At 41.1% G+C, this 27,694-nt stretch overlaps 1 protein-coding gene across 8 annotated transcripts in view; it reads left to right on the forward strand.

Moving 5' to 3' along the window:
- The window catches only part of ITPR2 (inositol 1,4,5-trisphosphate receptor type 2), a 348,068-nt gene that overhangs the window by 102,439 nt on the left and 217,935 nt on the right, over positions 1 to 27,694 (forward strand). For all 8 annotated transcript variants that reach the window (XM_039542701.1, XM_039542709.1, XM_039542739.1 and 5 more), the window contains 12 exons: positions 5,612 to 5,656; positions 13,818 to 13,969; positions 15,219 to 15,318; positions 15,477 to 15,637; positions 18,234 to 18,375; positions 19,146 to 19,307; positions 20,280 to 20,452; positions 22,611 to 22,730; positions 22,836 to 23,021; positions 23,728 to 23,979; positions 24,734 to 24,878; positions 27,158 to 27,308. In XM_039542701.1, the coding sequence (XP_039398635.1) occupies positions 5,612 to 5,656; positions 13,818 to 13,969; positions 15,219 to 15,318; positions 15,477 to 15,637; positions 18,234 to 18,375; positions 19,146 to 19,307; positions 20,280 to 20,452; positions 22,611 to 22,730; positions 22,836 to 23,021; positions 23,728 to 23,979; positions 24,734 to 24,878; positions 27,158 to 27,308 (1,789 nt within the window). The remainder of the gene's footprint in view (positions 1 to 5,611; positions 5,657 to 13,817; positions 13,970 to 15,218; positions 15,319 to 15,476; positions 15,638 to 18,233; positions 18,376 to 19,145; positions 19,308 to 20,279; positions 20,453 to 22,610; positions 22,731 to 22,835; positions 23,022 to 23,727; positions 23,980 to 24,733; positions 24,879 to 27,157; positions 27,309 to 27,694) is intronic.

A 27,694-nucleotide genomic window follows, 5' to 3' on the forward strand; every position in this document is an offset into this window, starting at 1 on the left:
CATAGTCACAGATGATCCTCTTGGGCACCCTGGTCTATCTTGCTGCCCCAGCAAGCTTGCCTTTTGTGACAGATGATCCCTTACACCAAATATCACATCAATATTCAGGTTACTCCCAGTCCCAAAGGACCAGTCACTTACCCCAGGTAAATGGTACTTCAGATCTCAAACCAAAGGCAATGCTTGTGGCCAATCCTGTAAACTAAAGGTTTATTAACTGAGAAAAATAAATGAGTTATTAACCAGGTTAAAGCAGGTAAACATACACACACAAATGAGTTACAGCCAGGTTTCAAAAGGTAATAGAAGCTGTTATAATATGCCAACTCTGTATTATGTTTAGGCTAACTCAAGCGAAACAGCTGAGGACCACTTGCTTATGCTTAGAAATCTTTGCCCCTCAGAATTCAAGCAGCAGAGGAATAAAGTTTCTTCTGGTCAGGCATTTTTATTCCCTTCCCCAACAATTCAAGCTGTGTTGGGACGAGGGCTTGTGCATATACCCTCTTCAGAGGTGTGGGAAAGCAATCAACAAAGTCTTTTGTTCCCCGATGTTCCACAATGCCTTGTCTGGTGTCTGTAGGCATTCTTGTGTTGGGGAGGAGATAACACCTCTTATGGTAAACTAATATTTCACACCTGGCCATGCTTCTCCCCTGACTGTAGGGGGTTTACAGTCTTGGCAAGCATTTTTATAGTTACAGAGCAAACACGTAAATATTTATTGTAACATGGGATACAGATATAAGTAAGAGTAATACATGCAGCATCCTACAAGTATTTTATGAAGTCTTAACACGTATTTAAATACATGCTAGAGTTATAAAAAAAAATAATTAACACACAGGTGAGCCAGACTGGTTTCCAGTTATGCATTTGTCAGTGTTCAGTGAGGCCTAGGGGCCTTGGCATGAGCTGGCACCTGGTCTGCCACCATCACACCTATAACAGCACAAGGGCATTTCGAATAAGTCTCTTATATTTAGCTGTTTGGTTGTTCAGTTGACTCTCTCATTCTTATAAGAATGGTCAGAGTGGGTCAGACCAATGATCCATCTACCCCAGTATCCTGTGTTCCAACAATGGCCAGTACTTGAGCTTCATGGGGAGTGTACTGAACAGGGAAGTTTGGAGAGATTCGCCCCATCTTCCCCTCCCTGCTCCGGGCAGTCAAAGACTTACGATTGCCTCAAGCATGAGGTTACATCCCTGACCATCTTGGCTAATAGCCATTGATGTACTTATCCTTCATGAACTTACCCAGTTCTTTTTTTGAACCCAGTTATACCTTTGGTCATCATAACGTTCCATGGCAATGAGTTCCGCAGGTTAATTGTGTGTTGTATGAAAAAGTATTTCCTCTCGTTTGGATTAAACCTGGTACCTGTTAATGTCATCATGCGACCTCTGGTTTTTATATTGTGGGAAAGGTGAAATGACCCTCATGATTTTATAGACCTCTATCACATACCCTCTTAATTGTCTCTTTTGTAAACTGAACAGCCCTAATCTTTTTAGTCTCTCCTTGTATGGAAGCCGTTTCATGCCTTTGATCATCTTTGTTGCTCTTTTTCTGAATCTTTTCCAGGTCCACTATATCTTTTTTGAGATGGGGCAACCAGAACTGGCCACTGTATGCAAGGTGTGGGTGCATCATAGATTTATATAGTGGCATTATAATATTTTTTGTCTTATTTTCTGTCCCTCTCCTAATAGTTCCTGGCATTCTGTTAGCTTGTTTGACTGCTGCTGCGCACTGAATGGAAATTTTCAGAGAACTATCCATGATCGCTTTCTTGAGTGGTATCAGCTAATTTAGAACCCACTGTTATATATGTGTAGATGCAATTATTTTTCCCAATGTACATTACTTTGCACTTATTAATGTTGAATTTCATCTGCCATTTTGTTGACCAATGACCCAGTTTTTTGATCCAACTGTAATTCTTTGCAGTCAGCTTTGGACTTAGCTATCTTGAATAATTTTGTATTGTCTGCAAACTTTGCCACTTCATTGTCTATCCCTTTTCCAGATAATTAATGAATATGCTGAACAGCACAGGTCCCTGGGGGATTCCATTGTTTACCTCTTTCCATTGTGAAAACTGACCATCTATTCCTCCCCTTTGTTTCCTATCTTAACCAGTTACTGATCCACAAGAGGATCTTCCCTGTTATCCCATGACTACTTAGTTTCCTTTAGAGTCTTTGGTGAGAGACTTTGTCAAAGGCTTTCTGAAAATCCAAGAATGCTATATCAACTGGATCACCCTTGTCTACATGCTTGTTGACACCCTCAAAGAATTCTAATAGATTGGTGAGGCATGGTTTCCCTTTACAAAAACTATCTTGTCTCTTTCCCAACACATTGTGTTCATCTATGAGTCTGATAATTCTGTTCTTCACTATAGTTTCTACCAGAATGCCTAGTTCTGAAGTTAGGCTTTCTGGCCTGTAATTGCCAGGATCACCTTGGGAGCCCCTTTTAAAAAAATGGGGTTAGCTTAGCTACCTTCCAGTCATATTGTACAGAGGCTTGTTTTAGTGATAGGTTATGTACTACCATTAGTAGTCCTGCCATTTCATATTTGAGTTCCTTCAGAACTCTTGGGTGAATACCATCTAGTCCTGGTGACTTCTTATTGTTTAATTTATCAACCTTTTCTGTTGACACATCTATGTGGACCAGTACTTCAGATCTGTTACCCACATCAGAGCCATTCTTTTTGGGCATCTCCCCTACATTGTTTGTAGTGTAGACCTATGCAAAGAATTCATTTAGCTTCTCTTCAGATGCCTTGTATTCCTTGAAAAAAGAACAGGAGTACTTGTGGCACCTTAAAGACTAACAAATTTATTGTAGCATGAGTGCTCCTTTAATGCCTTGGTTGTCTAGTATGTTTGGCAGGCTTCCTATTTCTGATGCATAAAAAAAAATTCTTATTGTTAGTTTTTGCATCTTTAGCAAGTTGCTTCTTAAACTGTTTCTTGGCCTATCTTACTATACTTTTACACTTAACCTGCCACAGTTTGTGCTCCTTCCAATTATCCTCATTAGGTTAGACTTCCAAATTTTAAAGGATGCCTTTTTGCCCATAACTGCCTTCACTACTCTGCTGCTTAACCAGAGCGGTATTCTTTTGGTCCTCTGATTGTCTGTCTTTTCTAATTTGGGTTATACATTTAGTCTGAGCCTCTATTATGGTGCATTTGAGTAGTCCCCATGCTGCTTGCAAGCTTTTAATCCTTGTGATAGCTGCTCTTAATTTCTCTCTAACAAGCATCCTCATTGAGTTCCCCTTTTTAAAGTTAAATGTTACCATGGTGGGTTTTTTATCACCTCTACAAGGATGTTAATTTTAATTATATAATGGTTGCTATTATCGAGCAGTTCAGCTATGGTCACCTCTTGGACCAGCTCATGTGCTCCATTTAGGACTAAATAAAGAATTGCCTCTCTGCTTGTAGGTTCCAGGGCTAGCTGCTCCAACAAGCAGTCATTTATGGAGTCTAGAAATTTTACCTCTGCATCCTTTTTTGAAGTGACACGTACCCAGTCAATATGGAGATTATTTATTTAAATCCTCCACTATTATTGAGCTTTCTGCTTTTGTAGCCGCGCCAACCTCCTGTAGGATTTCACAATCTCCATCACCATCCTCGTCAAGTGGTCAGTAGTATTTTCCTTCTGCTATACTCTTATTGTTCAAGCATGGTATTTCTGTCCATAGAGATTCTATGTTACAGTTTGTTTCATTTAAGATTTTACCTTATTTGACTCTGTGCTTTCTTTTACATATAGTGCCACTCCCCCACCAGTGTGACCAACTTTGTCATTCCTATATATTTTGTACCCCGGTATTACCATGTGCCATTGATTATCCTCATTCTCCCATTCCTGTTTCTGTGTAACAGAGCTATCTGGGAGTTCTAGTTGGGAAGTTATGGGGCACAAGAACTTGAGACAAGATTTAGAGTGGGCATCATAGTGGGAAGAAAACAAGCTGTTAAAACAGACTTTCAAGCCTGTCATGCTGGCTAAAGGAAATACCGATGTCAGAGCAGCAGAGCAGTCATTTGGTCAGTAATACCATAAAATCATGACATCATTACGTAGGTAATTTTCTAGGAGATTTAAAATAGTATTGGCTAGCGCTTTCCTCGCCCTCTCAGGCCTGTGCACTAGGATGTATGGCACAAGGGGAACCTGGCTTTACAGAGGGAAGGATATGAAAAATATAGTATCAATAAAATGTTTAAGAACTCAGTAAAAACATGTCTACAGTAGTTTTCTGTGAAATATTTGGCATATGCAGAAATCATGATGGTGTGGTATAAAACGGTTTTACTGACACTTAGTTTGGGTTGACCTATTAAGTTAGTAATTTTGGGTATATCTACACTGGAAAATGTGCCCCCGCCCCACTAGCCTGTGGCATTGAGTCTCCGCACCAGGCCTACAGACTTGGGCTTGTGCTATGGCACTAAAAATAGCAGTGTAGATGTTCTCACGTGGAGTGGAGTTCAGACTCTGAGACCCACCTCCCTTGCTGAGTTTCAGAGCCGGAACTCCAGCTTGAGTAGGAATGTCTCTGCTGCTATTTTTAGTGCTGTTGCCTGAGCCAAAGTCTGTACACCTGGATTCTGAGATTTGCTGCCATGGGTGTGGTGGTTTTTTGCAGTGTAGATGTACCCTTGGCTACCTCCAACTTATGCCAGTAAAACCATTATACATACTTATAACTTTCAAACATGCTCACCCACGCTGCTTATGCTTAAAACTGACTTGTTTAGATAACTATATAATTTCATCTCAGTATTTGCAGTGTTTCATAGGTATTTTTAATATTCGGGAATGCTGCAAATACTGAGGTAGAATTGTTTCATTATCTTTCTTGAAAGTTTTTTATGTGCAACCATCGTGTGTAGGTGTTTGTCTGGATTTATGTCTGCCTACATAAACAATCATCTCCTTGCCTATGTCCTCCAATGCCAAAAGTTAAATTGTGTTAAATGTGGTTAAACAATAATACTTTGTATTTATTATTGTGTAGCATCTTTCACCCAAGTGTCTCGCACCACTTCACAGTAGTTTAATGCATTAAGCTTCACAACCTCACTATGACGCAAGTAAGCATTATCATCTCCAGTAATAATGGCTAAACTGAGTCACCCAGCAGTTAAACACTGTCCACTTGACTATGTCTTCAGTGCAAAAGAGGTGTGTGTTTAGCGCTCTCTCTCTCTTTGTAAAATCCTAGTGGAGACAATGCATTCTAGTTTTACCTCCGTGTAGTTAGTCAAGGGCAACCCCAGGTGGGAGGTGAAGTGTTGAGTCTGACTGGCTGCATTGAGATAAAAATTTACCCGTGCCTTGCCTCCACTAGGATTTTACACGGTTAGCTCTATCTCAGTGGAAAATCACTCCTTTTTTTGCAGTGAAGATGTAGCCAGTGGAACTGAACCCTGGAATTTTGATTTGCAGATGCTGGCTTTAACCGCTGAGCCAATGTACATAATAGGTGACTGAGCAAAAATTGGATACTTGCTGAGTATAAAATCAGTGTAAAAATGATGAAACGAAGTTATAATGAATGCTTTTCTTTTTCAGCTTAATCCACACTATCCAGATGGGAATACTGAAGGAAAGGTCGTGGTAAGTGGAATGTTTTCTTTATATTAGATTGATAATACAACAAAATATCCTGCAGTACATTTAAAGTATCAGCCCCGGGTGGAAGGGATATTTTTATTTTACTTGCATATAAAACACAAATTATTCAGACTCTTGGTGTCACATTGTAGCCCATCAGGGTACTGGGAGGTATAATTCATTAATGTTCGTAAAGTGCTTTGAAATCTTTGGGTGGAAAGTCCTATAGAACTGCGAAGTGGTGGTGATAGTGGTGGTATTTGCTTATTCACCTTTTTCTATAAGGCCGAAACATTTTCAATTCTCCATAAAGCAGGAGAAGGAAAGGGAAAAAGAAGAGGGTCACGGAGTATTGAAAAGGTCATGGCAGCACTTTTGATTACCATATCCGTTATTACAGTAGATTTCCTGCTGCTTTGAATTCTGCTACCACCAAACTTGGGCTCTCCCATTTACTGCAGAAACAAAAGCACAACTAAAGAACTATTGTTAGGAAAAGTTTTCTCTTACTTAATAAAAATGTGTTTGGTTTCTGATGGCAAATGGAACCCTGTGACACCTCTATACTAGATTGGGGACTGAGTTGTTCATGGATTGATAATGGACTAGGGTGTCTTTCATGTCTAAGTTACTTGGTTGAACCTGGTGTCATATCGGCATGTGCCAGCTGGTAATTGGTATTAACCAGTTGATACTGCCTGGTGGTTGCATATGTGACATTAATTGGTTGTCTTAATTCTTCTCAAAGTAGACGGATTTCCACATTGCCCTTCAGCAAAGAGACCAAGAACAAAATAAACTTGGTTATTTGTTGAGTTCTGAATCTGTGCTCAGAGCTGTACAGATCACAGAGCAAACAAAGTCTCGGTCCAAACGGAGCCAACAGCCTAAGGTCTGACTCTCAAACATTTAATCCAGTGCATGGCACGTACTGGCAAAGTCAGTGGGGCTGTTCATAGCAGTAAGTGTTACTTCCAAATGTGTTTGGAGGGTTGGACCCTTAGAAAGAAATTTATAAGCTAATACATGGAGCAATGAGACTGAGCTACCCGAGCATCCCTAGAGATTTTCTTCAGATCATAGTAAAGGCACAATAGAGAGTGTAAACGCTTTGGTTTACAGATCCTACCCCATCCAAAGCAGAGCATATAGACACTTTGGGTATGTCTACACTACAATAAAAAAACCTGTGGCTGGCCATGCCAGCTGATTCGGTCTCAAGGCTCGAGCTAAGGGGCTGTTTGGTGCAGTGTAGACACTCGGGCTGCTGCCCAAGCCCGAACATCTACACTGCAGTTAAACAGCCCCTTAAGCCCAAGCCCTGTGAACTCGAGTCAGTTGACACAGACCAGCTGCAGGTTTTTAATTGCAGTGTAGATGTACCCTCTGTGGCCTTGTCTTGCCTAGGATTTAAAGATGTGATAGATGGAGCTAGCTAACATGATCTAACCCACAACTTCTAAAACTCTAGTTACGGCAAGGCAAGTTGTATGTTAGCACATGCTAAGGTGGTTGAGTTAAAGCCTATTGGGAATCTGTTACCAGCCAATCCAAATGTTCAAAATAGTGAGTCAGTCCTGTCTCGCTCACTGGCCACAAATCTTGAGACTGACTTAAAAACACAAGGTTTTTAAAAATAAATGTGGGGACCTTTTTATTTGCCTCTTGTTTTTTAAGCCTTTAGGGCACTTGTTTTCAAGCTTTTCTCTGTGCTAAAAACTTTTTAAAATGATTGCTGAGGTTCTGACATAATCACATGACTCCGGGAGTTGGAGCTTTAATAAAAATGCTCAATGCTGTGAGGATTGACAACACACTTCTTGATGTATGGCTTTATTAGTAACTCAGCAATACTAACCCAACATTAACCTCAACCTACAGTCACTCCTAGGATTTCCTTCCAGGACCTCCTCTGTCCTAGTTACCTCTGGACCCTCCTTCCTTTTATATCCAGGTTGGAGCTAGCTGGCCCCATCTGCTAGCATGATTCAGCAGTAACTACTTTGAATCTTAGTGCAAGCAACTGAACTGAGTGTTTCTTAACAGAAGAACTGTGCATTCTTATGCAAGATTTTCCATTCTGCTATCCAGTTACAGTGTGGCGGTATTGGCAACTCTCATGATTTTATTCTGAGATTTGTGATAATTAGTGTTTTTTCAAAGCCCCAACTCCTGCAGCTGAGAATCTTGCTTTATTTTTTTTTCTAAGATATATTTCTAGCCCTCATGTTTGTGGAGAAAAGTCTGTATATGTGAACCAAGTGTGCACCCTAAAGGCACAGAAACCTAGAAGTCTAATAAAAATAACTCAATTTTTTTTAAACAGCTCATGATTTTTAAGCCAAATGTATTACTTTTTGAGCTTGGCTTATGATTTTTGAGTGCTTGCCATTGACGAAGTTGGTGTGGGGAAGCCTGTTCTGTTGCTTCCCATGCTGTAGCTTCTAAGGTAAAATAAAGTTAGAGGTCTTTGGTCTGCGGGGTTGTCAGTTTGGAAGCTTTTTCCAATGTATATAAAAAACAAACCAGAAGTAACTGACTCATCCCTCCATGCAATATTGGGGTTCATTTTCCAGTGCTCCAATAACTAGAGCTCTGCGCTGGTGACAAACGAGCACCCTATTTGCAAGTTAGGCATCCCATTTCCATTGGATTTCAATGGGAACGGGGCACTTAATTCTCTTTGGATAAAATTTTCAAAGTGCCTAAGTGACTTAAGAGTCTTAAGTTCCATTTTTCAAAAGTTAATCTGACACTTAGGAGTCTCAATATTACAAATAATATTACAAATCAATAAGATTTAGGCTCCTAAGGGCCTAATTTACTTTTAAAATGGGAGTTGAGTCACTTTGTCTCTTTTAAAAATGTTACCTTTAGGCTCTTTTGAAAATCCTGCAAAATTGCCTAGTGAAAAAGAGTTTTAAAAATCCTGTTTTGGTTTCTGGTAATATTTGGCCTTACAATGAATAGATCAATACACTTGTTACATATTTTTCCCCTCCAAAGCCCAAGAGACTATGTAACATGAAGGTCTTCCTGTAATTTAGAAGCCTTTATTAAATGCTGCCCTCTCCAGCTTTTGAAAATTGGAAGGTTTTAATGTATAGTGGATCAAAAAGTCAGCACTGTATGTTACAGCTCTCATTTAAATTCAGAATTGGTGTATTATGCTGCAAAGAAGTCTGTTATTTCCAATCACACAAATGTACAGCATCCACAGGGACACCATAAACATTGGGAAAATGTCAAGAACAGCTGGGAACCTGGAATTTATTAATTCCTTCCCCTTAAAAGGCTGCCGGCTTTGGAAGGGTAAACTAACCCCCCTCACAAATGAATCTTTGTGAGAGCACTAACCCTAAGTATTTCCAAACTTGCATTTACTGTTATTGTTGTGATTTTTTTGGAGGTGATTAATATTTATTTATTTTTGCTTGAATAAATAAGGCATTTCTGCCATGGAACCAAAAGGCCAGATCCTCAGCTTGTGTAGTTTGGCATAGCTCCATTGAGTTCAATGGAATTATGCTTTACACCAGCTGAGGATCTGACCCAGAGAGTGTTTTCTTTCATATATAATTCCCAGGTGGAATTTTTAAAAAAATAGTGTGTCTCTAAAGGCTTTTTCCTTTTGGCTTCCAGCAACTGAGCTTTTTTTTAAAAAAAACCTCTTAATTAAAATTTCATTATGTGTAATGCAAGTCATCTGGTTTAAATAAGTGGAGCAGTATTTTAAAAGGCTCAGCTAGGAATTAATTTGGTAATAAATAATCCAAAAAGCACAATTTAAAAATAAGTGTCTTTAGCTTTAAAATGGTAGTGTGTCTGTGCTTATATAAAGCCAGCAGTCAGACCACTTGAGAGGCTCTGCATTTGCAGTGTGTGAGAGAGAGAAACACACGAATGCTGGCACTTTATTATTATTCTGCCGTTGCACACAGGTCTGAATCAGCTCTGAAAACGCATACATTGTTTCTTACAGAATGTCTCTGGCTCCTAACAACAGAATTGCAACGTGATGTCTCTGCTAAAAATGGGATGACTCACAAATGAGTCAATAGGGAAGGTGTTATAGGAGGCTAACTGCTGTGCTGTCTGCCAGGGTTCAGTAAAATGCAGGAGCAAGGGTGGCCATTAATTTACTCTACTCGTTTTTCATATAGAATTTTTTAACTCGTCTAACCTAAAGAGTTCTGTTCACATTACTGCCATATGAAAATGCTGGTTTTATCAGAGCCTACTAAACTGGGTTAACATATTGAGATACTACATTGTACTGGATTTAACAGGCATTTTCAGAAGTCTGGCTGTTGTTAAATTTAATTTCTACTGAAGTCTGTAGAGTATTCATACAGGAATAGGGCATTATCCTGGTCTGTCTCTATGCCACAGGAGGTGGTTTTACCCATTGGAATTGTAGATTGGGTTTGCATTCTAAAAGAAATGATCTTCCAGGTCTGTTGCATTTCTGCACTGTTCTGTGCAGTTAAAATGAATGCTCCTCCATAAGTGAAGCCCCATGCAGGTCTCCTGAATTTTAGATATAAAAGACTCTGAGGATAGGATGTAGTGGAACAGTGGGATCTCTTGAGATCTGTGGTGGTGCACAGTTACTAGCAAACCATGATAGTGGCTGTGAAGTAAAGTAGTCTAGTGGGCACTTGGAAATATCCAGGTATTGGGAAGAAGTCTGATTTTTGCCTGATTTATGTTACCTCTGGCTGGACTATAGTATTTGGCTCCAATTACATTAAACTTCTGTTTCACAACATAAACAAATATTACATGTTTTAGAAAATTCCTTCCTATATAATATGATGTGTCAAACCAATGGTAGTAATCCAGTAGCTATGAAAATTTCTTTATTTTTATATATAATCTACTGTAACTGGTTTAAAAAATATGCACAGTGTGCTGAAATTTGCAAGTCCTCTAGATTTTTGTGCTGATGATTTTTCCCAGATTGCATGCATTACAGTGTTATCCATTGGTTAGGAGTACCAACTCCAAAAAGCTCATTGCCATCCAGGACCTCCTCATCTGTCACTCCTCCAATCTCGCTGTACTCAATGAAACCTGGATCCCCCTCAAATGCTGCCTTTGCAGCCATTCTCTCTTCTCACATACCTCACACCACGACTTTAAAAACAAACACATAAACAAAGATATCCTAGTAAGGGTGTTGGGCTTTTCTTCTTCCACATTTGCTGCTTCCATTCCCTCCCTTTCCCCACTCACTGTCCTCCATTGAATGGTACACCAACGGGATCTCCTTTCCCCTACCCATCCATGTAGCTAACCCTGACCACCCCCGCCAGTGCCTCTTGGAGTATTCTCTATAGTTCCACACATCCAGACTGCCACTTTTTCTTTCCTAAGGTCAGGTCTACACTACAGCTGGGATCACGCTCTGAGATCGATCCTCCAGCGGTCGATTTAGCGGGTCTAGTAAAGACCCACCAAATCGACTGCAGATCGCTCTCCATTCAACCCCTGTACTCTACCCCCGACGAGAAGAGTAAGTTAAGTCACCAGGAGAGTTTCTCCCATCGACCCCCCGCGCTGTAGACCCTGCAGTAACTCGACCTAAGGTACATCGACTCCAGCTACGTTATTCATGTAGCTGGAGTTGCATAGCGTAGGTCGACTTACTGCGGTAGTGTAGACATAGCCTAAGATCCACCCTTTTCCTTTTTCTCCAGAGACCTAAAACTCTGGTCCAGGTTCTTGTCATTTTATGTCTTCATTACTGTAATCTCTTCCTCCCTACCCTCCTTACCACCCACATCACCTCCCTCCAATCCATTCAAAACAGAGATGCTGAGATCATCTTTCTTACCTGCCCCTCTGACCACATCACCACCCTCTCTGAATCCCATCTTTGTCTCCCTCTTCTCACTGCATCTAGATCAAGTTTCATGTCCTCCCCTTGAAGGACCTTCACAATTCTGCCCCTCCCTACCTGTCCACTCATCTTTCATTCCAGTGATGGCCACTTCATTCACTTATTTGCCAATTTCTCACACGTACAAACAAATAAAATGCCTTCTTCCATGTTGCCCCTTATGCACGAAATGTCCTTTCTGCACTGATCGATAAAACTGACAACACAATAGGCACTGGATGCCCTGGAAGAAAGTGCAGCTACAGGAGGATTTCTGCTTCTCTCCCTTGTTTAAAGCAATGGGATGGAGTGTTAGTATTTTCAGGCTTGATAGAAGAAGTGATTATTTTGCAAGGATTTGAAAAGTTTCTCCTCCACTGGGCTATGAAGGGGAACTAGTTTTATCAGATCTGGTGAAATTCATTGCTAATTGTGATGGCTAATCAACAGGCAGTATCAGTAATCAAAGCACCACCCTGATTATCTCTTGTGGCATAGGTCTTATCAAACAACTAATGCAAAGCAAGTGTATCCTTTTTATATTGCTTAGCACATTCCTTGGTTAGTGACACACTAGAAATCACGTTAATCATGTTTCAGATCTCCACTGTCTGATTCTCTTTTTTTGGCATCCTTGGATCTCCTCTTTTTCTCTCTTCCATGCCATATATGTTGTGTGCCTGATGTGCCAGGAATTGTTAATCCAAAACTGATTGCAAATCTTTGGTAATGTGTATCATTTAAAGGCCTGATCCTGCAGCCCTAACGGAAGGAGTAACTGTTACACAGACCAGAAGTTCCATTGACTTCAGTGGGGCTATAGATGTGAATACGAATTACTCCTTTCAGAAAGGGTTTGCAGGGTCAAGCCCTGGGAAGTTAGCATTTTGGGCCACATTTACAAAGATGCAGATGGGCATGTAGTGGGTTTTAGGTGTCTGACTCGCATAGGTTAAAAAACTAGACACGTGTAGTCTTGAGAAAAGACTGAGGAGGGGCCTGATAAGTCTTCAATTATGTTAAGAGCTGTTATAAAGAGGACTGGGACCTCCATGTCCGCTGACGGTAGGGCAGGGAGAAGTAATAATAGATTCATAGATTCTAGGACTGGAAGGGACCTCGAGAGGTCATCGAGTCCACTCCCCTGCCCTCATGGCAGGACCAAATACTGTCTAGACCATCCCTGATAGACATTTATCTAACCTACTCTTAAATATCTCCAGAGATGGAGATTCCACAACCTCCGTAGGCAGTTTATTCCAGTGTTTAACCACCCTGACAGTTAGGGGATGGGCCTCATCTGCTGCAAAGATGATTCAGGTTAGATATTAGGAAAAACTTTCTAACTGTAAGGGTAGTTAAGCTCTGGAATAGGCTTCCAAGGGAGGTTGTGCAAATCCTAGCATTGGAGATTTTAAAACAATGGTCCCCAAAGTTTTACCTCGTGCCTCCTCCCTTACTCCTGTCCGTGTCCCCTCCCCCCAGGGCCAGGAGGGGGGCTATGGCTCTGGGATGGGAGGACGCAGCCAGGGGTAAGGGGGGGTGAGGCTGGGGCTGGCAGCCAGGGACATGGGGCAGGCGTAGGGCTGGCAGCCAGGGCTCTGCCCACTGAGTCTAGGACCTGTTTCTGTTAGATGATGAGCTCCCTCAATTCCATGGACATCAGTAGGATTTGGGAACACGGCACCAGACAGGATCCAGCCCCTGATGTGCTGTCAGTTTACGCTGAGAATTTTAATAGGGTCCAGCTGGCTGGCTGTGCCGCTGCCACTCCATGCAGTATCAGGTTGATTTTGAATGGAGCAGCTACCTTGGCCACTCTCATTTATCAGGTGCTATGATTATGACCACTAATGCGAAAAGAAAACGGACTCTTAAAACAGCAATTGAACTAATCTTTCTTTCTCTTTACATTTTGATTTTCATCCATTCTTCACTTTTATCTTTGCCCCCCTCCAAACCAGTGCAGTGTAATTACATCTGACGGGAGGCCAGGGTCTGCAACTACAGCAGGTTTTTGAAGTGCTGGTGTCAAGTAATAATGTACATGGTACTATAGTCTCTCTGCAGTGTGTGACCTGCTTCTGTTATAATGGCTTTCTGAGACCCTGTGTCCATGGGGCAGATTGCATCCTCTGTGTTACACTCTCCAAAGCTGGCCCTAATACATCCTCACTGGAATGTAAAAGTAAAATTCCGATGTATTACTTGTCCACCAGATAATTGGAGAATGTATAATAGGGCCCAGTGCAAGTAAAAACCCTTGTGCCTAATCAACAGAGAGACAGCGACCTTCCTGCTTCAAAGAAGAAACGGCAAGCAGGGGAGAAGATTATGTATACTTTGGTCTCTGTACCACATGGAAATGACATCGCATCTCTCTTTGAACTGGATGCCACCACTCTTCAGAGAGCTGATTGCCTGGTTCCAAGGTAAAAATAAAAATAAAATAAAATGCTGCATTGATAAGGTTTCTCTCTAGCATTATACTGGTGAGTAAAGCAGAAAAATCAAACATATGCTAGTGTTATTCTTCAGTTGAAATTGAGGAGCCTTCCCAGATAAACAAAAGATGTATAAAACATGATCCTGCTGCTGTGACTAGATAAAATTATTATAAGGATAAAACAAGTAAGACTTAAAGGGAGATTGTCAAGATATAAAAACAGTGGTGCGAATGTTGCACAGGTGTAATTGAGAGCAGAACTGGACCCAGTATGCTGTTTGAAAAAAATGTACTATTAATAAATCTGAGAGAATCATTCTCAGTAAATAATTTATGCAATGCCTTTTTCCTTGTTTTCTGTGCATGCACTGCCCATGACAGAGCACGGTTTCTTGGACTGTATTTGTTGTTCAAATTAATTGAACAAATAGTTTTTGAGGTTTTTACTACAGAAATTAATTGTGAATATTTGAAATTTGAACAGTATTGCTTAATTGCGATTGGTCAGATAAGTCATGAGGGTTTTTTTCTGTTCCGTGATTGACGTTCAGTCACTTGGGGGCAAATTCTCCTGTGTGTCAATTTAAAATTTGGTTTCTGGTAATATTTGTGTATGCAACTTTGAAATTTGTTTTCTGTGCTCCTTTTTCCTAGCACAATTCACTTGCATGAATATTCACAGACTGTGAACATGAAAAGGGAGACTGAAAACTTGGCCAAAATAAATTAATGTAAAAAAGTAGAATAAGTAGTCACTGAAAAATGTTTGCATTAATTGCGCATCTCTAGTTTCTAACAACACCACAAACTGAAAGAATTTAAAAAATCTAATTCATGCTGTTTGTGCACTTGATTCTCAGCTTATGACTGATATTATAAGTGCTTATTCATGTAAGCAATCTTATTGAAGTCAAGCTTACTCACATGAGCAAGGGTTTTCGGGATCGGGCTATTAGACTGTGACTATTAATGTGTTGCAGTTCTTTGAGGGTCACAACTCTGCAGAAGACTGTTCAAATAAAAGAAAAAAGATGTTTTCATACTTTGCTGAAATTCACGGAAGTATTTCTGTTCACACTAGATTTTAAAACCTTCCCCTCATCATCTTTTCCTTAAATAAAACTTTACTCGTGGTCTCTCCATCATATTGTCTCAAAACATTCTGCAGAACAATGAAGTGTGTAGTTTCCATCGCTTTTTCTCCAGACCTGTTGTTTTACTGTGTTTGTCTTTAGGAACTCTTATGTTCGGCTGAGACACCTATGCACTAATACTTGGGTGACCAGTACTAGTATTCCTATAGATACAGAAGAAGAGAGGCCAGTGATGTTGAAGGTAAATATTGATACAAGTGTACTAACTTTCCAAACTCATTCCTGTAATTGTCTGAGAATGATTTAACTTCCCTACATATAAAGATATATAATAATTCAGAGGAAGATCGAGGATTGCTCACCAAAATTAAACTCTCTTACAAAAACACACTATTTCAGATTGGGACTTGCCAAACAAAAGAAGACAAGGAAGCTTTTGCCATTGTATCGGTTCCTCTGTCTGAGGTCAGAGACTTGGATTTTGCCAATGATGCCAACAAAGTTTTAGCATCCACTGTTAAAAAGCTGGAGAATGGAACAATAACACAAAATGAAAGGAGGTCAGTAATGGGTTTTTTTTCAGATCACTTTCATATAAAATGAATATGTATGGTATCCAAACACCACAGTAATGGACACACTAGTCTGATGAAGTGGGTATTCACCCACGAAAGCTTATGCGCCAATGTGTCTGTTAGTCTATAAGGTACCACAGGACTCTTTTGTTGCTTTTTACAGATCCAGACTAACCTGGCTACCCCTCTGATAGTAAAATCTAGATAGATTGGTAGGAAGGAAGGTAGTTAGGGTACTAGCCTGGGACTTGAGACTGGCTGTGCCACAGCCTCCCTTGATGACCTTGGACAAGTCATTAATCTCTCCTGGGGCTCACTTCTCTGTTGGCGCAATGGGGACAGCGGCACTGCCCTACCTCCCAGGAGTGTTGTGAAGATGAAGGCATTGAAGATTGTGAAGTGCTCAGATACTATGGTAGTGGGGGGACGGGACTTAAAATGATCTAAAATAGATAAGGAGAAATAATGTGTGTTTCAAGACTTACCTAGATTATAGAGCAAAGTTTAAACTGTTTGAATTCTGTAACATCTGCATCCAATGAGCCTGATTCTCATTTACATTAAGGACCTTTACCCCACTCTGGCAGTGTAATTTACACCCCCTTTACACTGCCAGAAAGGTAAATGAGTGTAAATGAGAATCTGGCTCAACATCAACTCCTCTCCCTTCCATCTATAACCTCCTGTCCTCTTTGTCCCTCCTACTTTCCATAGTCTCTTCTAAAGGCTGTTTGTAGAGGGTCTGCCCTTTGCATTCATCCATACGTCAACTTCAGTGCTACTGGAGTGTCTGCTCTTTACACCCTCCCAGGAATTAAGGGACTTAGTTGCACGTTGCTGCCAAATACATCATACTGCCGGGGGTGTAGTATGTTAGGTATTTTCAGTGCTTTCTGGAAAAATTAAATGTTAGACAGTATCTCGGTTGGCTGTTTAATTTTTAACTTTGATTCACAGCTTTTTATTGAAAATGTTAATTTTTTGGTGATTAAAATTAAGCTTCTGTCGACTTTTGAATCAAGAGGTTTTCGTCAATCATAAATAGAATAGAAGGTTCAAGAGTAGATAGAAGATTTATCCTAATGTGGCATGCTGTAATGGCCTAGGCATTGGTACTTAACCCTAAAGAGCTGACAGGCCACTTCATCACTGAATAGAGCCAGAGAAGCACAAAGCAATTAATTGGGGTGTGATGTAACAACAGTGCATCTCACTATTAGCCTTGTGACCGTGAAACATTGAGATTCAGCATCATCTGGTAGTGAAGCTATTGCTGTGATATAATGCTGAAAATATTTCATAGTGCTTTCTGGATGCTGGCATTATTTGTGTGTGTCTGTGATTTCCTGGGAAAGAGTAGCAGTCCTCATTCTTCCCTTCCCTGTCCCTTTCTGGCTTATAAAGGTAGGAATCCTGCCAGTACCAAACAGGTTGCTCAGCCCTACATCCGCACCCTTCACCTTTTGCTGCTTGGGTAGCACTCGTGTACTGCGAGCCTTGTTCTACTCAGGCCAGGTTCCAAGCAGGTTGATGTAATCCAGGAGATCTGCACATGGGCTGAGATTTTCAAAGCGGGCTAGGAGATTTAGCACATGGTTCCTCTTGAGAGTAATAGAAGTTGTGTGTTTAAATTCCCTAGTCTGTTCTTTTCTAAAATCTCAGCTGAATAGCCACATGCCTCTAGACCCTATAGTTTAGAAACCTGGGTCTAGGATATATGTACTAGGCCAAATTCATCTGACACTTTGGAGGTCTGTGGGTTTAGCTGCAGGCACAGTTTGGCCCATTCCTTGTTGAAAGCTTTTATTTTTCTTTCCTCTGCTTTCCCTATGAGCTGGTCACAAACACCCAAGGTTTAGTTACTGAGCCCGCATGGGATCTTCTTGGCTTTTTGCAGAGTTGCTCATGGAAAGCCTGTAGCCCTTCTCAGGGATGCTTGTTAAAGTGGGGTCTATTGTCTATTTGAAATTCAAAGTTCCATCTATATATGTTCTGCCATATGCATGTACAACTTACTGTTTCCGTCTGCCTCCTCCAGGATAGAGAAGCCATTTTCTAGTATTAGAAGTACCCCTTCCCTTTTGGTGCTCTTTACCATCACCCTTTCCCTTTAGCAGGGAATGCAAGACGTGGTCTTTTGCAAATCCACCTTTAATACCTCCTTGGCCAGTAGGTGTACAGAATAGGAGGCGGATGCTTGCATGCTCTTCCACTGCATGCAGTGCTTCCTACCTAAAGTGGCCAGCATTAGTGGTTACCTGAAAAACTAAGCTGCATATGAAAACATCTTGCTGCTGTCGCTGGTGTATTTGTGTAGATCACTTATTTCTGGATACTGTCCATCAGTTCAACTTGCTTCCTGTTCAGTTGTGGTTCTTTAATACTTTGGTAAACATCCTTGTGATGGTTTTAAGCCTCTGCTGATCCAAAGTCTTGAATCCTTAAGCACGTCAGGCTTGGCTTTGCAGTGATTGAGGTTCTGTTGTGCCACAGAAAGCCTGTTCTAAAATGTATGGATTTTTTTTTAATGAATCCTAGCAAGTGTTGAACTGTATAGTAAGGATTTCTCTACTCGTTCTAGGTTTGTAACCAAGCTGTTAGAAGATCTCATTTTCTTTGTTGCTGATGTGCCTAATAATGGGCAGGAAGTTTTGGATGTGTTGATCACCAAGCCAAACAGGGAAAGACAAAAATTAATGAGGGAACAAAATATATTGGCCCAGGTATGTTTTGGATATTAGCAGTTTGTTTATATATGTACATATGGGGGCGCTCCTGAAGGAAGGTGGTTGTTTAATTAACAAGGCTACATAGTCCTTTGTTAATATCCACTTGGGATTTCTAGGTGTGAAATTAGCCACGCAGGGCTCACCTATTGTTGTCTAAATGAAAAAGGGAAACATTTGATGAGGGCACAATTGAATATAAATGGCTATATTCTGTTCTGAGCTACGCCTGTGCAACCCCACTGCATTGTATGGCTATAAGACAGAGTAAAGTCTTGACCAAGGATGATAAAGTTGAAACAAATGTTCTACTCTAGTCCCTAGTAGTGTAAATGACTCCACATCTGGTGAACTTCTGCATTCTCATGGAGCTGGAAGGACCCTAGTTCATGCTAAGATCTGTGCACTTGTGAATCAGACTTAATATTCTTTTTAAGTAGCTTCTTGAATAAACAGTGGTAAAGAGGCTGGAAAAGAGGAATAACAGAATTGTCGTCCCCTTTGACTTTAAATGTATCCACATTTTTTCTACACAATGTCAGTGAGTAGATTGATGGGACAATGTCACTGTTTTAACGTCTGAGATTGTGTTGTCTTCCCGCCCATCACGTTCAGTCCTATGTAGATGGCAAGGGTGGTACCCTGCTTCTTACCTGGCTTAAGGTACTCCTGAGACATTTAATGTAAATATGAATAGAAATGGCCAACTACAGTCATACAGAAATCTTGGTTTTGTTCTCACTCTCAGTGATTTTAATTCTGAACAGATATTTGGGATCCTCAAAGCTCCTTTTAAGGACAAAGGAGGAGAGGGATCGATGCTGAGACTTGAAGATCTAGGAGACCAGAGATATGCTCCATACAAATACATGTTAAGGCTATGTTACAGAGTCATCAGACATTCCCAGCAAGACTATAGGAAAAACCAGGTCAGTTGTAGCCAAGATATTTTCCCCAAAATTGTTACATAATTGTATACTCTGGGTCTGACCCTGTGTTCTGTACGTGCATTTGTAATCCCGTTGTATTCCAATGAAACCACTCTTGTAAGAAGAGGCTGGTGAACTGCATAGCAAATCAATCATTAAAGCATTGACTTCTCATGCTGAACAATGGTATTTTTGTTTAGGAATTTTTATGAGACCAGTGATCAGCTTTGAAATGTTATGGTTTCATTTCCTGGGCACGTGCTCCATACCATTTCTTCCTCTTTATAAGCTCCACAGGTTCAAACATGAGAATGGGACTCCCAGTTTGTGGGTCTCTGCTGTATCACTAAAATTATGCTCTTGGATGTCAGACTAGAAAGTGGGAGAATTGCATGGATTTATGAATTCTTCTCACTGCCAAATTTGTGAAGCAAAGAGTAATAGTGGTCTCGGAAGCAGGACTGATTCAGTCAGGCTGCCCAACCTACCACCGCAGGGTGCCCTTTATGAGTGGGAGAAAGTTCAAACCCACTCGGTCCAATATTTTTATGAACTAGAGTGAAGAATGAGTCATCAACTCAAGGACTTTGCAGGCATGGAGGACTCAAGATAAAGTGTTGAAATGATGTGTATGACTTCTATGGTTCCTTTCTAGAGCCTTTCAAAATATTTCTTGCCTCTAAAAACAAGAATACTTCTTCAAAATAATGTAAATCCCAAATTTTCCTTTTATTTTTTGTGTATTTGGAGCTGGGGGAGGGGATTGTAGAAGACTCAGAAGTGTTGGCCATCCCTAAGACAACTATTTTTTTCTTGGAATACATTATTCAGTGATCCCAGACTTACTTCACTTCATGCCACTCGTAAGATATGTGTTTTTGAGTATTAGTTTGAAGAATCAATTGAGCTGATCCTAAAAGAAAGATACTGCTTCTGTTGAACAGATCATCCTGAGGCTTTTTTATTTTTCAGGAATATATTGCTAAGAACTTCTGCATCATGCAGTCCCAGATTGGTTATGATATTCTGGCAGAAGACACCATCACAGCTTTGTTGCACAACAACAGAAAACTACTTGAGAAACACATCACGTCTAAAGAAATAGAGACATTTGTTAACTTACTCAGGAGGAATCGAGAGCCAAGGTTTGAAGTAGCCCACATACCTTTCTTCTGTATTGATACTCTTTTATTCTTGTAACAACTGTGAATTTGCCTTCTATTTGCTATTTTGTTATCTTTCTTTCATGGCTTAAATTTTTCTTAGTCCTGTCAGAGGAAAAAAAAACAACCCACATTGTGTATACATTGTTACCCTAGAGAGAGCAGAAATCCCTGCAACTCTCTTGGTTTCACCACCGCTTCCTGTCTGAGTGTAAAATAAAATGGAGTGTCTAATGAAAAAAGTATCTTATTTTCCAAATAAGACTTCCAAATGTAAATATACAGTAATAATGTAAATGTATGAAGTCCATGTACTGAGGGCCAAATTACTTTTATGGGAGCAATTTATAGTACTGCTGGTGGTGGTTGCATTGCATCACTATAATTACTTTGCATATATCTGCAGCCATATCACCTGAAGCTGTGATCTCATCACATCCCCCAAGCTAAGCAATGTTGGGCTTGGTCAGTATTATAAGAGGAGGCCATATTGGTACTCCAATTCCCCGGTTCGTTGTTAGAAGGGAACTGTGCCTTGTTAAGGGTCCTATTGACCTTGTTTATTTAAGATCTCTTGTCACTTTTTGGAAGAGGAAGGATCTTAATTTGATTGACTGAATTTATTATTTGAAGGCAAAACCTCCACTTGGGCTTATACCCTAGGTGAAAAAACAATTCATACTTTAAAAATACACCTTACAAAACAGTTCAGGATGACCCACTGTTAGCAGTTAGGGCCTGCCCCACAGCACTGATTCATCTGGAAAGTTCCATAGACTTCCATGGCCTGGTTTGCATGGGATGAGGTATGCAGAACTGAGCTCCAACCCCCCCCTCGCCCTCCCCACCACACACACAAATTAAACCTTTCCTCAGCATACAATCAGGGTATGTGATTCCCACCTGCCAAGCCTAAGTAATTACTTTCTGCCTACTCAAATTTCCACTGCATTTTCAATCCGATTTAGTGGGGGGGGGGTTGTTAGTTTTTGCTATAAACTGTTGTGTAATGTTGCTATGCACTGTTACTTCCATTTTAGCAAGTAGCAGGTAATTAACTTCATTTTAATGGTGGAGGAACTGGTTCCTGAATATGATATACTGTTGTATTTAGACCTTTCATTCAAAAATACTTTATGAACATAAACATTCTAGAGTTCAGAAAGCTTTTGGTAATGAAAGTGTAACCCAGGGGTAGTCAATTATTTTTGTCAAGATCCACTTTTCTTGGTCAAGGTATAGTCAAAGTCCAGACTCCAGAAAAAAGAAGAAAAAAATAATTATTATCATAATAAGTAAATAAAACAATTTTTGGGTCTGTTCAAAAGCATCTAGCAGTCCGGATTTGATCCACCGTCTGCTTATTGACTACCCCGGTGTAACCTATGCTAACACAAGGTGGCGATCTCTCCCCCTTTAGTGGCTGAACTACATAGAGAGTTTTAGGAACCTGCTGCTGGCTTCAGGCTAATGGGCCTGGTCCGGGTGACAAAGGCTCATGTTTTCAGACAGAGGTCTTGGGTTCAATCCCTGGTCCTCACTAAGTGACACTGAGGCAGAAAGCATTTAAAGTTGCCTTAAACAGGTAGTTGTGGATTACTGCAGCATAGGGGATTTCTTGGATGGCATAAACTCAGCTACACCTGGTTTGTCAGTCACCCCCACATCCTTGGTATTTAGATTAGGGGACAATAAGTGGCAGGTGCACCAGGGTGGGATAGGTGGTCCATGGCGCACAGCACTCCTCTGGATCCTGGGCCAGTGATGAAGTCCTTAGTGGAGTAACCCCACTGGCACATCTTAGAGCATCCTTTGGGGGGAGCATCCTTTACAACAGGGGCTGTTTGAGTCACCTTTGCCTCACTCACCCTGAGCTGCAGGGATTGAGAGCTCAGCACAGCTCAGGATTGATCTCAAGATCTTACACCTCTTCAGTGGTTAGAGGTTGTAATAATATGAATAAACACTGATCAAGGTTTAAATACAGCCTGTATTCAGATAACTCTAGCACTATGGGCTCCCTTGAGGCAAATATTTCAGAGATGGGCACTCTAGAAAAACCGAAGATAGATAGGTAAACAGATTTCCTTTGTGATGCTTCTGTGTAATATTTTGTTATATTTGCTTTTTTCCTGCCCAGATTCTTGGATTATCTATCAGACCTGTGCGTTTCTAACACAACTGCCATACCGGTAACTCAGGAACTCATCTGTAAATTTATGCTGAGTCCAGGAAATGCTGACATCCTCATCCAAACCAAGTAAGCAGGTGTAACGGAAACATACTTGTCATTGTTACCTTGCCTTTCTTACCACGTTGGTAACAGGGTTTATGTGTAGCTACAGTATGCATTATTTATTTGAAGGCTGGTTTCAATGCAAATAGACAATCCCTTGGAATGCTCCATCATCCCGGAGGATATTGATGAGGAGGAGGTCTGGCTGTACTGGATTGACAGCAATAAGGAACCACATGGCAAAGCTATCAGGCATCTGGCCCAGGAGGCTAAGGAAGGCACAAAGGCTGATTTAGAAGTCCTTACCTATTACAGGTAAAACATTTTTTTTTTAAACTATTCAGGGAACCTGATGCTACTCCTATTGAAATCAATTGTCATTGTGTGAAATTGGAGCAAGGTCAGATCTATGGTCTGTTCAGAAACTGGGTCTAAGTTTTTATTTTTATTTTTTTTTTAAGTAGGAAGGATCACAATCTGTCCAATATTTTCCAAAGAAGGTTGAGGCTTCGATGCTTTTGATGCATCCCTGTGCTCTCAAAATGCTGTGGTTTCGGCTCCTCCCTTTTCCAGCAAGTGGGATTACACAGCAGCGACTTTAGTATACTCTTGCACACGAGGTGTGCTCTGAGTTGTTGTCCAGAAGCACAGAGAAATGAGCATCATCAGCACTTCCAGGTCCCAGGCACTGGAAGGCAGGGGCATGAAACAAAATCTTAAATGTATTGAAAGTGAATAGTTCAAGGGTTTTATCCAACAACCGCTGTTCTGTGTGTGGGACTTTCTTTGAACTCCAGTGTGAGTTGGGCATAAAAATCAATGGGGATAGGAGCCTAATACTAGTGTTTGTAATGGCAAGTCAGCTTCTTTGCTAACAAAGGGGCTGTATAATTTTCATTATGTTACATTGGAATGGCATAGTTCAGGCTCCTGAGAGTATATTCTCAGGTATGTTGCTCTGTGCCATTCAAAGAAATCTAAGGTACTACTGAAAGTGTACCATTATTTTTATTACCTTAAGGTACCAATTAAACCTCTTTGCAAGGATGTGCCTGGATCGTCAGTATCTAGCCATAAACCAGATTTCGACACAGCTCTCAGTAGACTTGATCCTACGATGTATGTCTGATGAAAGCCTCCCTTATGACCTCCGGGCTTCTTTTTGCCGTCTTATGCTGCACATGCACGTTGACAGAGATCCTCAGGAGTCAGTAGTACCCGTTAGATATGCCAGACTGTGGACTGAAATTCCTACCAAGATCACAATCCATGAGTAAGTTTAAAAAAACAAAACACCCCAAAGCATTTTAAATGGATCAAACCTACTCAGAATAAAATTGTAAGTGCCTGTAATTTTAATGCAACACACGTGAACAGATATTTTGCTACAAAACACAAACCATTAGGCACTATTAATCTTGGAGGTTTAAAAGGGTCACTTTATTTGTAAGTGCGTTTTTTAAAATGCATTATGATAAGGGAGATGGAATGGGCTTTTCCTGGGAACTACAAAGCATGAAGCCATTACATTCACTTAAATATTACACCCTCACTAGGCTGAACCTTAGTTTTACAATTAGAGCTTTATTGTGGTTTTAAAGCCACAACCTACAGTCAGCTGAAGCAGTTCAGAGGCAGTTGCCTCAATCCAGGAAAGCGCTTAAGCATATGCTTCATTTTAAGTATGGGAGGAGCTCCATTGACGTCAATGGGAACTCTCACCTGCTTGATTGCTTTGATGCCCTGGGGAGTTGATCATGGACTTAACTTCTTACTATCTTTTCTACTATCACCACTGGTGTTGAGTCCCCCTAGACCTGTGCCACAAGTGGAGGGAAGATTTGTTTGCATCCTTTGCCTGCCACTCCGGTGCACACAAGCAGGACTAACTGCAATCTAGCCCTTTTCTGTACAAAAGAACTTAAAATAAGTTTAAAGCATCCTGAGTAGTTGGGGGATTTGGTTACTTTTTTACAATAATCCATGGAAGAGGTTAACTTTGCTTCTGTCTATGTTTTGCCTGGTAGGTATGATTCTTTCACAGACTCCTCGAGAAATGACATGAAGAGGAAATTTGCTTTGACCATGGAATTTGTAGAAGAGTACTTGAAAGAAGTTGTAAATCAGCCATTTCCTTTTGGGGACAAAGAGAAAAACAAACTTACATTTGAGGTACTTTTCAGTTCGCTTTGTCACAATTTATTGTACCCCTTGAATCAAACAATGAAGCAGTAGAGCATAACTGTTAGCTGTATTAACCAGGTTTTCTTTTGAAAATAAAAGTTTAGAACATATTTGATTATACAGTAGAACAGGGCTTTGGACCCCTCAGGGTATCAACTGATACATTTGACCTTATTACATTTTGAGGGAAATGAAAGTAAGCACCACCCATTGGACCCAAGCCTACCAATGGGATCCTCTAAGCCAGGGGTTCTCAAACTGGGGGTCAGGACCCCTCAGGGGGTCGCGAGGTTATTATATGGGTGGTCGCGAGCTGTCAGCCTCCACCCCAAGTCCTGCTTTGCCTCCAGCATTTATAATGGTGTTAAATATATAAAAATGTGTTTTTTAATTTATAAGAGGTGGAAGACGCACTCAGAGGCTTGCTATGTGAAATGGGTCACCAGTACAAAAGTTTGAGAACCACTGTGAGTAGAACCTCCCGAGTTATGACCACCTCAGGAATGGAGGTTGTTCGTAACTCTGAAATGTTTGTAACTCTGAACAAAATGTTATGGTTGTTCTTTCAAAGGTTTACAACTGAAAATTGATTTAATGCAGCTTTGAGACATTACTATGCAGAAGATAAATGCTGTTTTTAACCATCTTAATTTAAATCGGTGGTTCTCAAACTTGTGTCCCGGTGACCCCTTTCACATAGCAAGCCACTGAATGCGACCCTCCCCTTAAATATATAAAAACGTGTTCTTAATTTATAACACCATTGTAAATGCTGGAGGCAAAGTGGGGTTTGGGTTGGAGGCTGACAGCTCGCGACCTGCCATGTAATAACCTCACAACCCCCTGAGGGGTCCCAGCCCCCCAGTTTGAGAACCCCTGATTTAAATGAAACAAGCACAGAAACAGTTTCCTTACCTTGTCAAATCTCTTCTTAAAAAAACTTTCCAGCATGCTTCCAGTTCCAAATGAGGTATGTGGTTGATTCATAACTCTGAGGTTCTACTATAGTATGTTCTTTAAGAAATATCTTAATACCCACTTCCTTAATTCCACTCTTTTTGCTTCCCACTTTTGTTTTGTATACTGTAGTGTTGGTGTGTGCTGTTAAACAGCTGCAGTTCCTCACCACACCAGAGGTGGCTGCATTTCAGTAGCAAATGAAGTGATTTGTGTGTGGGAGGCAGGGCCGGCTTTAGCAAGTGCGGGGCCCAATTTGAACAGTTTCAACAGGGCCCCGGCAGGGATGACTTAAAAAAAAAAAAAAAAACAACAACACGTAAAAAAACAGGTGGGGCTTGTACTCACCGCGTGGCACTCCTAGTCTTTGGCGGCGGGTCCTTCACTCGCTCCGGGTCTTCGGTGGCACTGAAGGACCCGCCGCCAAAGTGCTGTCGAAGACCTGGAGCGAGCGAAGGACCCGCCACCGAAGTGCCACCGAAGACCCAGAGCGCCGCTGGGTGAGTAAAAATTAAAAAGGAGCCTCTAGCCAGGGAAGGGATTCTTGGCCACTTGCCCCCCGCCCCCCACCCCGGCGGCCCTGCCACGGGTGCAGGGCCCTCTTTTAGGCATGGGGCCTGATTTGGGGGAATTGATGGAATTGGCCTAAAGCCGGCCCTGGTGGGAGGGGTGTATAAACACACACTGTGTTAGTTAAGAGGATTGAGATCCTTGGGGTGAAAGGTGCTGTATTCTGTGTCGGATATGATAATAAAGGACATGTATTGCACCACATAATCCTGTCCTTTTTTACTGTCCAGCACATCTGACAGAAGAAAGATTGCGTAGGATTGAGTCTTCTACAGCAGCCCTAGCTTAAACTACCTCTGGCCATGCAGCACTGCCTCCACTCTATATTTACCTTACCACAGTCTGACTGCTGTTGTTTCAAGATGCTTCTTCACTGCAGCTGTTGCCATCTGGAACAGCCTTCTGGCATCTCTCTGCCTCATAGACTTTCCTTCTCATTTCTTTTTTCAGATGGAACTATATCTCCCCCCAGCTCTGCCTAAACCCCATGCTGTTTTCTCTCCTGCTTTCATTTAACCAAGTAATTGCATTATCTAACTCTGAAAAGCATTTGACAATTAGGGGCCTGGTCCTGAGCCCATCAATGGAAAGACTCCCATTTAATTCGTTGGGCCTTGAATCAGGCCCATAGTCTGTGTGAAAGACAAAAGGACAGGACAAAATATAACTGTATTGTACAGTTCAACACCACTAATGTTGTAGAGGTTGTCTTCATCGTGATGATTTTTCTTTTCCTGCAGGTGGTGCATCTGGCTCGAAATCTCATATACTTTGGCTTCTATAGTTTTAGTGAGCTGCTCAGACTGACCAGGACACTGCTGGCTATTCTAGATATTGTTCAGGGTCCTATGTCGTCATACTTTGAAAGACTAAGCAAATTTCAGGATGGAGGTGAGAAAAAGCAGTGAAAAGTTTTTATTAAAATGCATTATTCACTATTTGGGAAGGAAGGAATTTATGCTACATGTCTTTGATCTGTCTGTACACCCATCCATCCAACTATGTGGACGGTGGATGATTTCAGAACGCATAAAAATGATCAATTTAAAAGAACTTTTAGACTGATACAGTGTCACATGGGATACTGAGGCCTGGTCTACATGGGGGTGGGGATCGATCTAAGTTACGCAACGTGAATAACATAGCTGAAGTCGACATACTCACTGGGGTGTCTTCAGTGCGGTGAGTCAACTGCTGCCACTCCCCCGTTGACTCGGTCTGTGCCTCTTGTGGCGGTGGAGTACAGGAGTCGACAGGAGAGCGCTTGGGGGTCGATT

The sequence above is a fragment of the Mauremys reevesii genome, linkage group 1 (genome assembly GCF_016161935.1).
Source record: "Mauremys reevesii isolate NIE-2019 linkage group 1, ASM1616193v1, whole genome shotgun sequence".
Taxonomy (NCBI): Eukaryota; Metazoa; Chordata; order Testudines; family Geoemydidae; genus Mauremys; species Mauremys reevesii.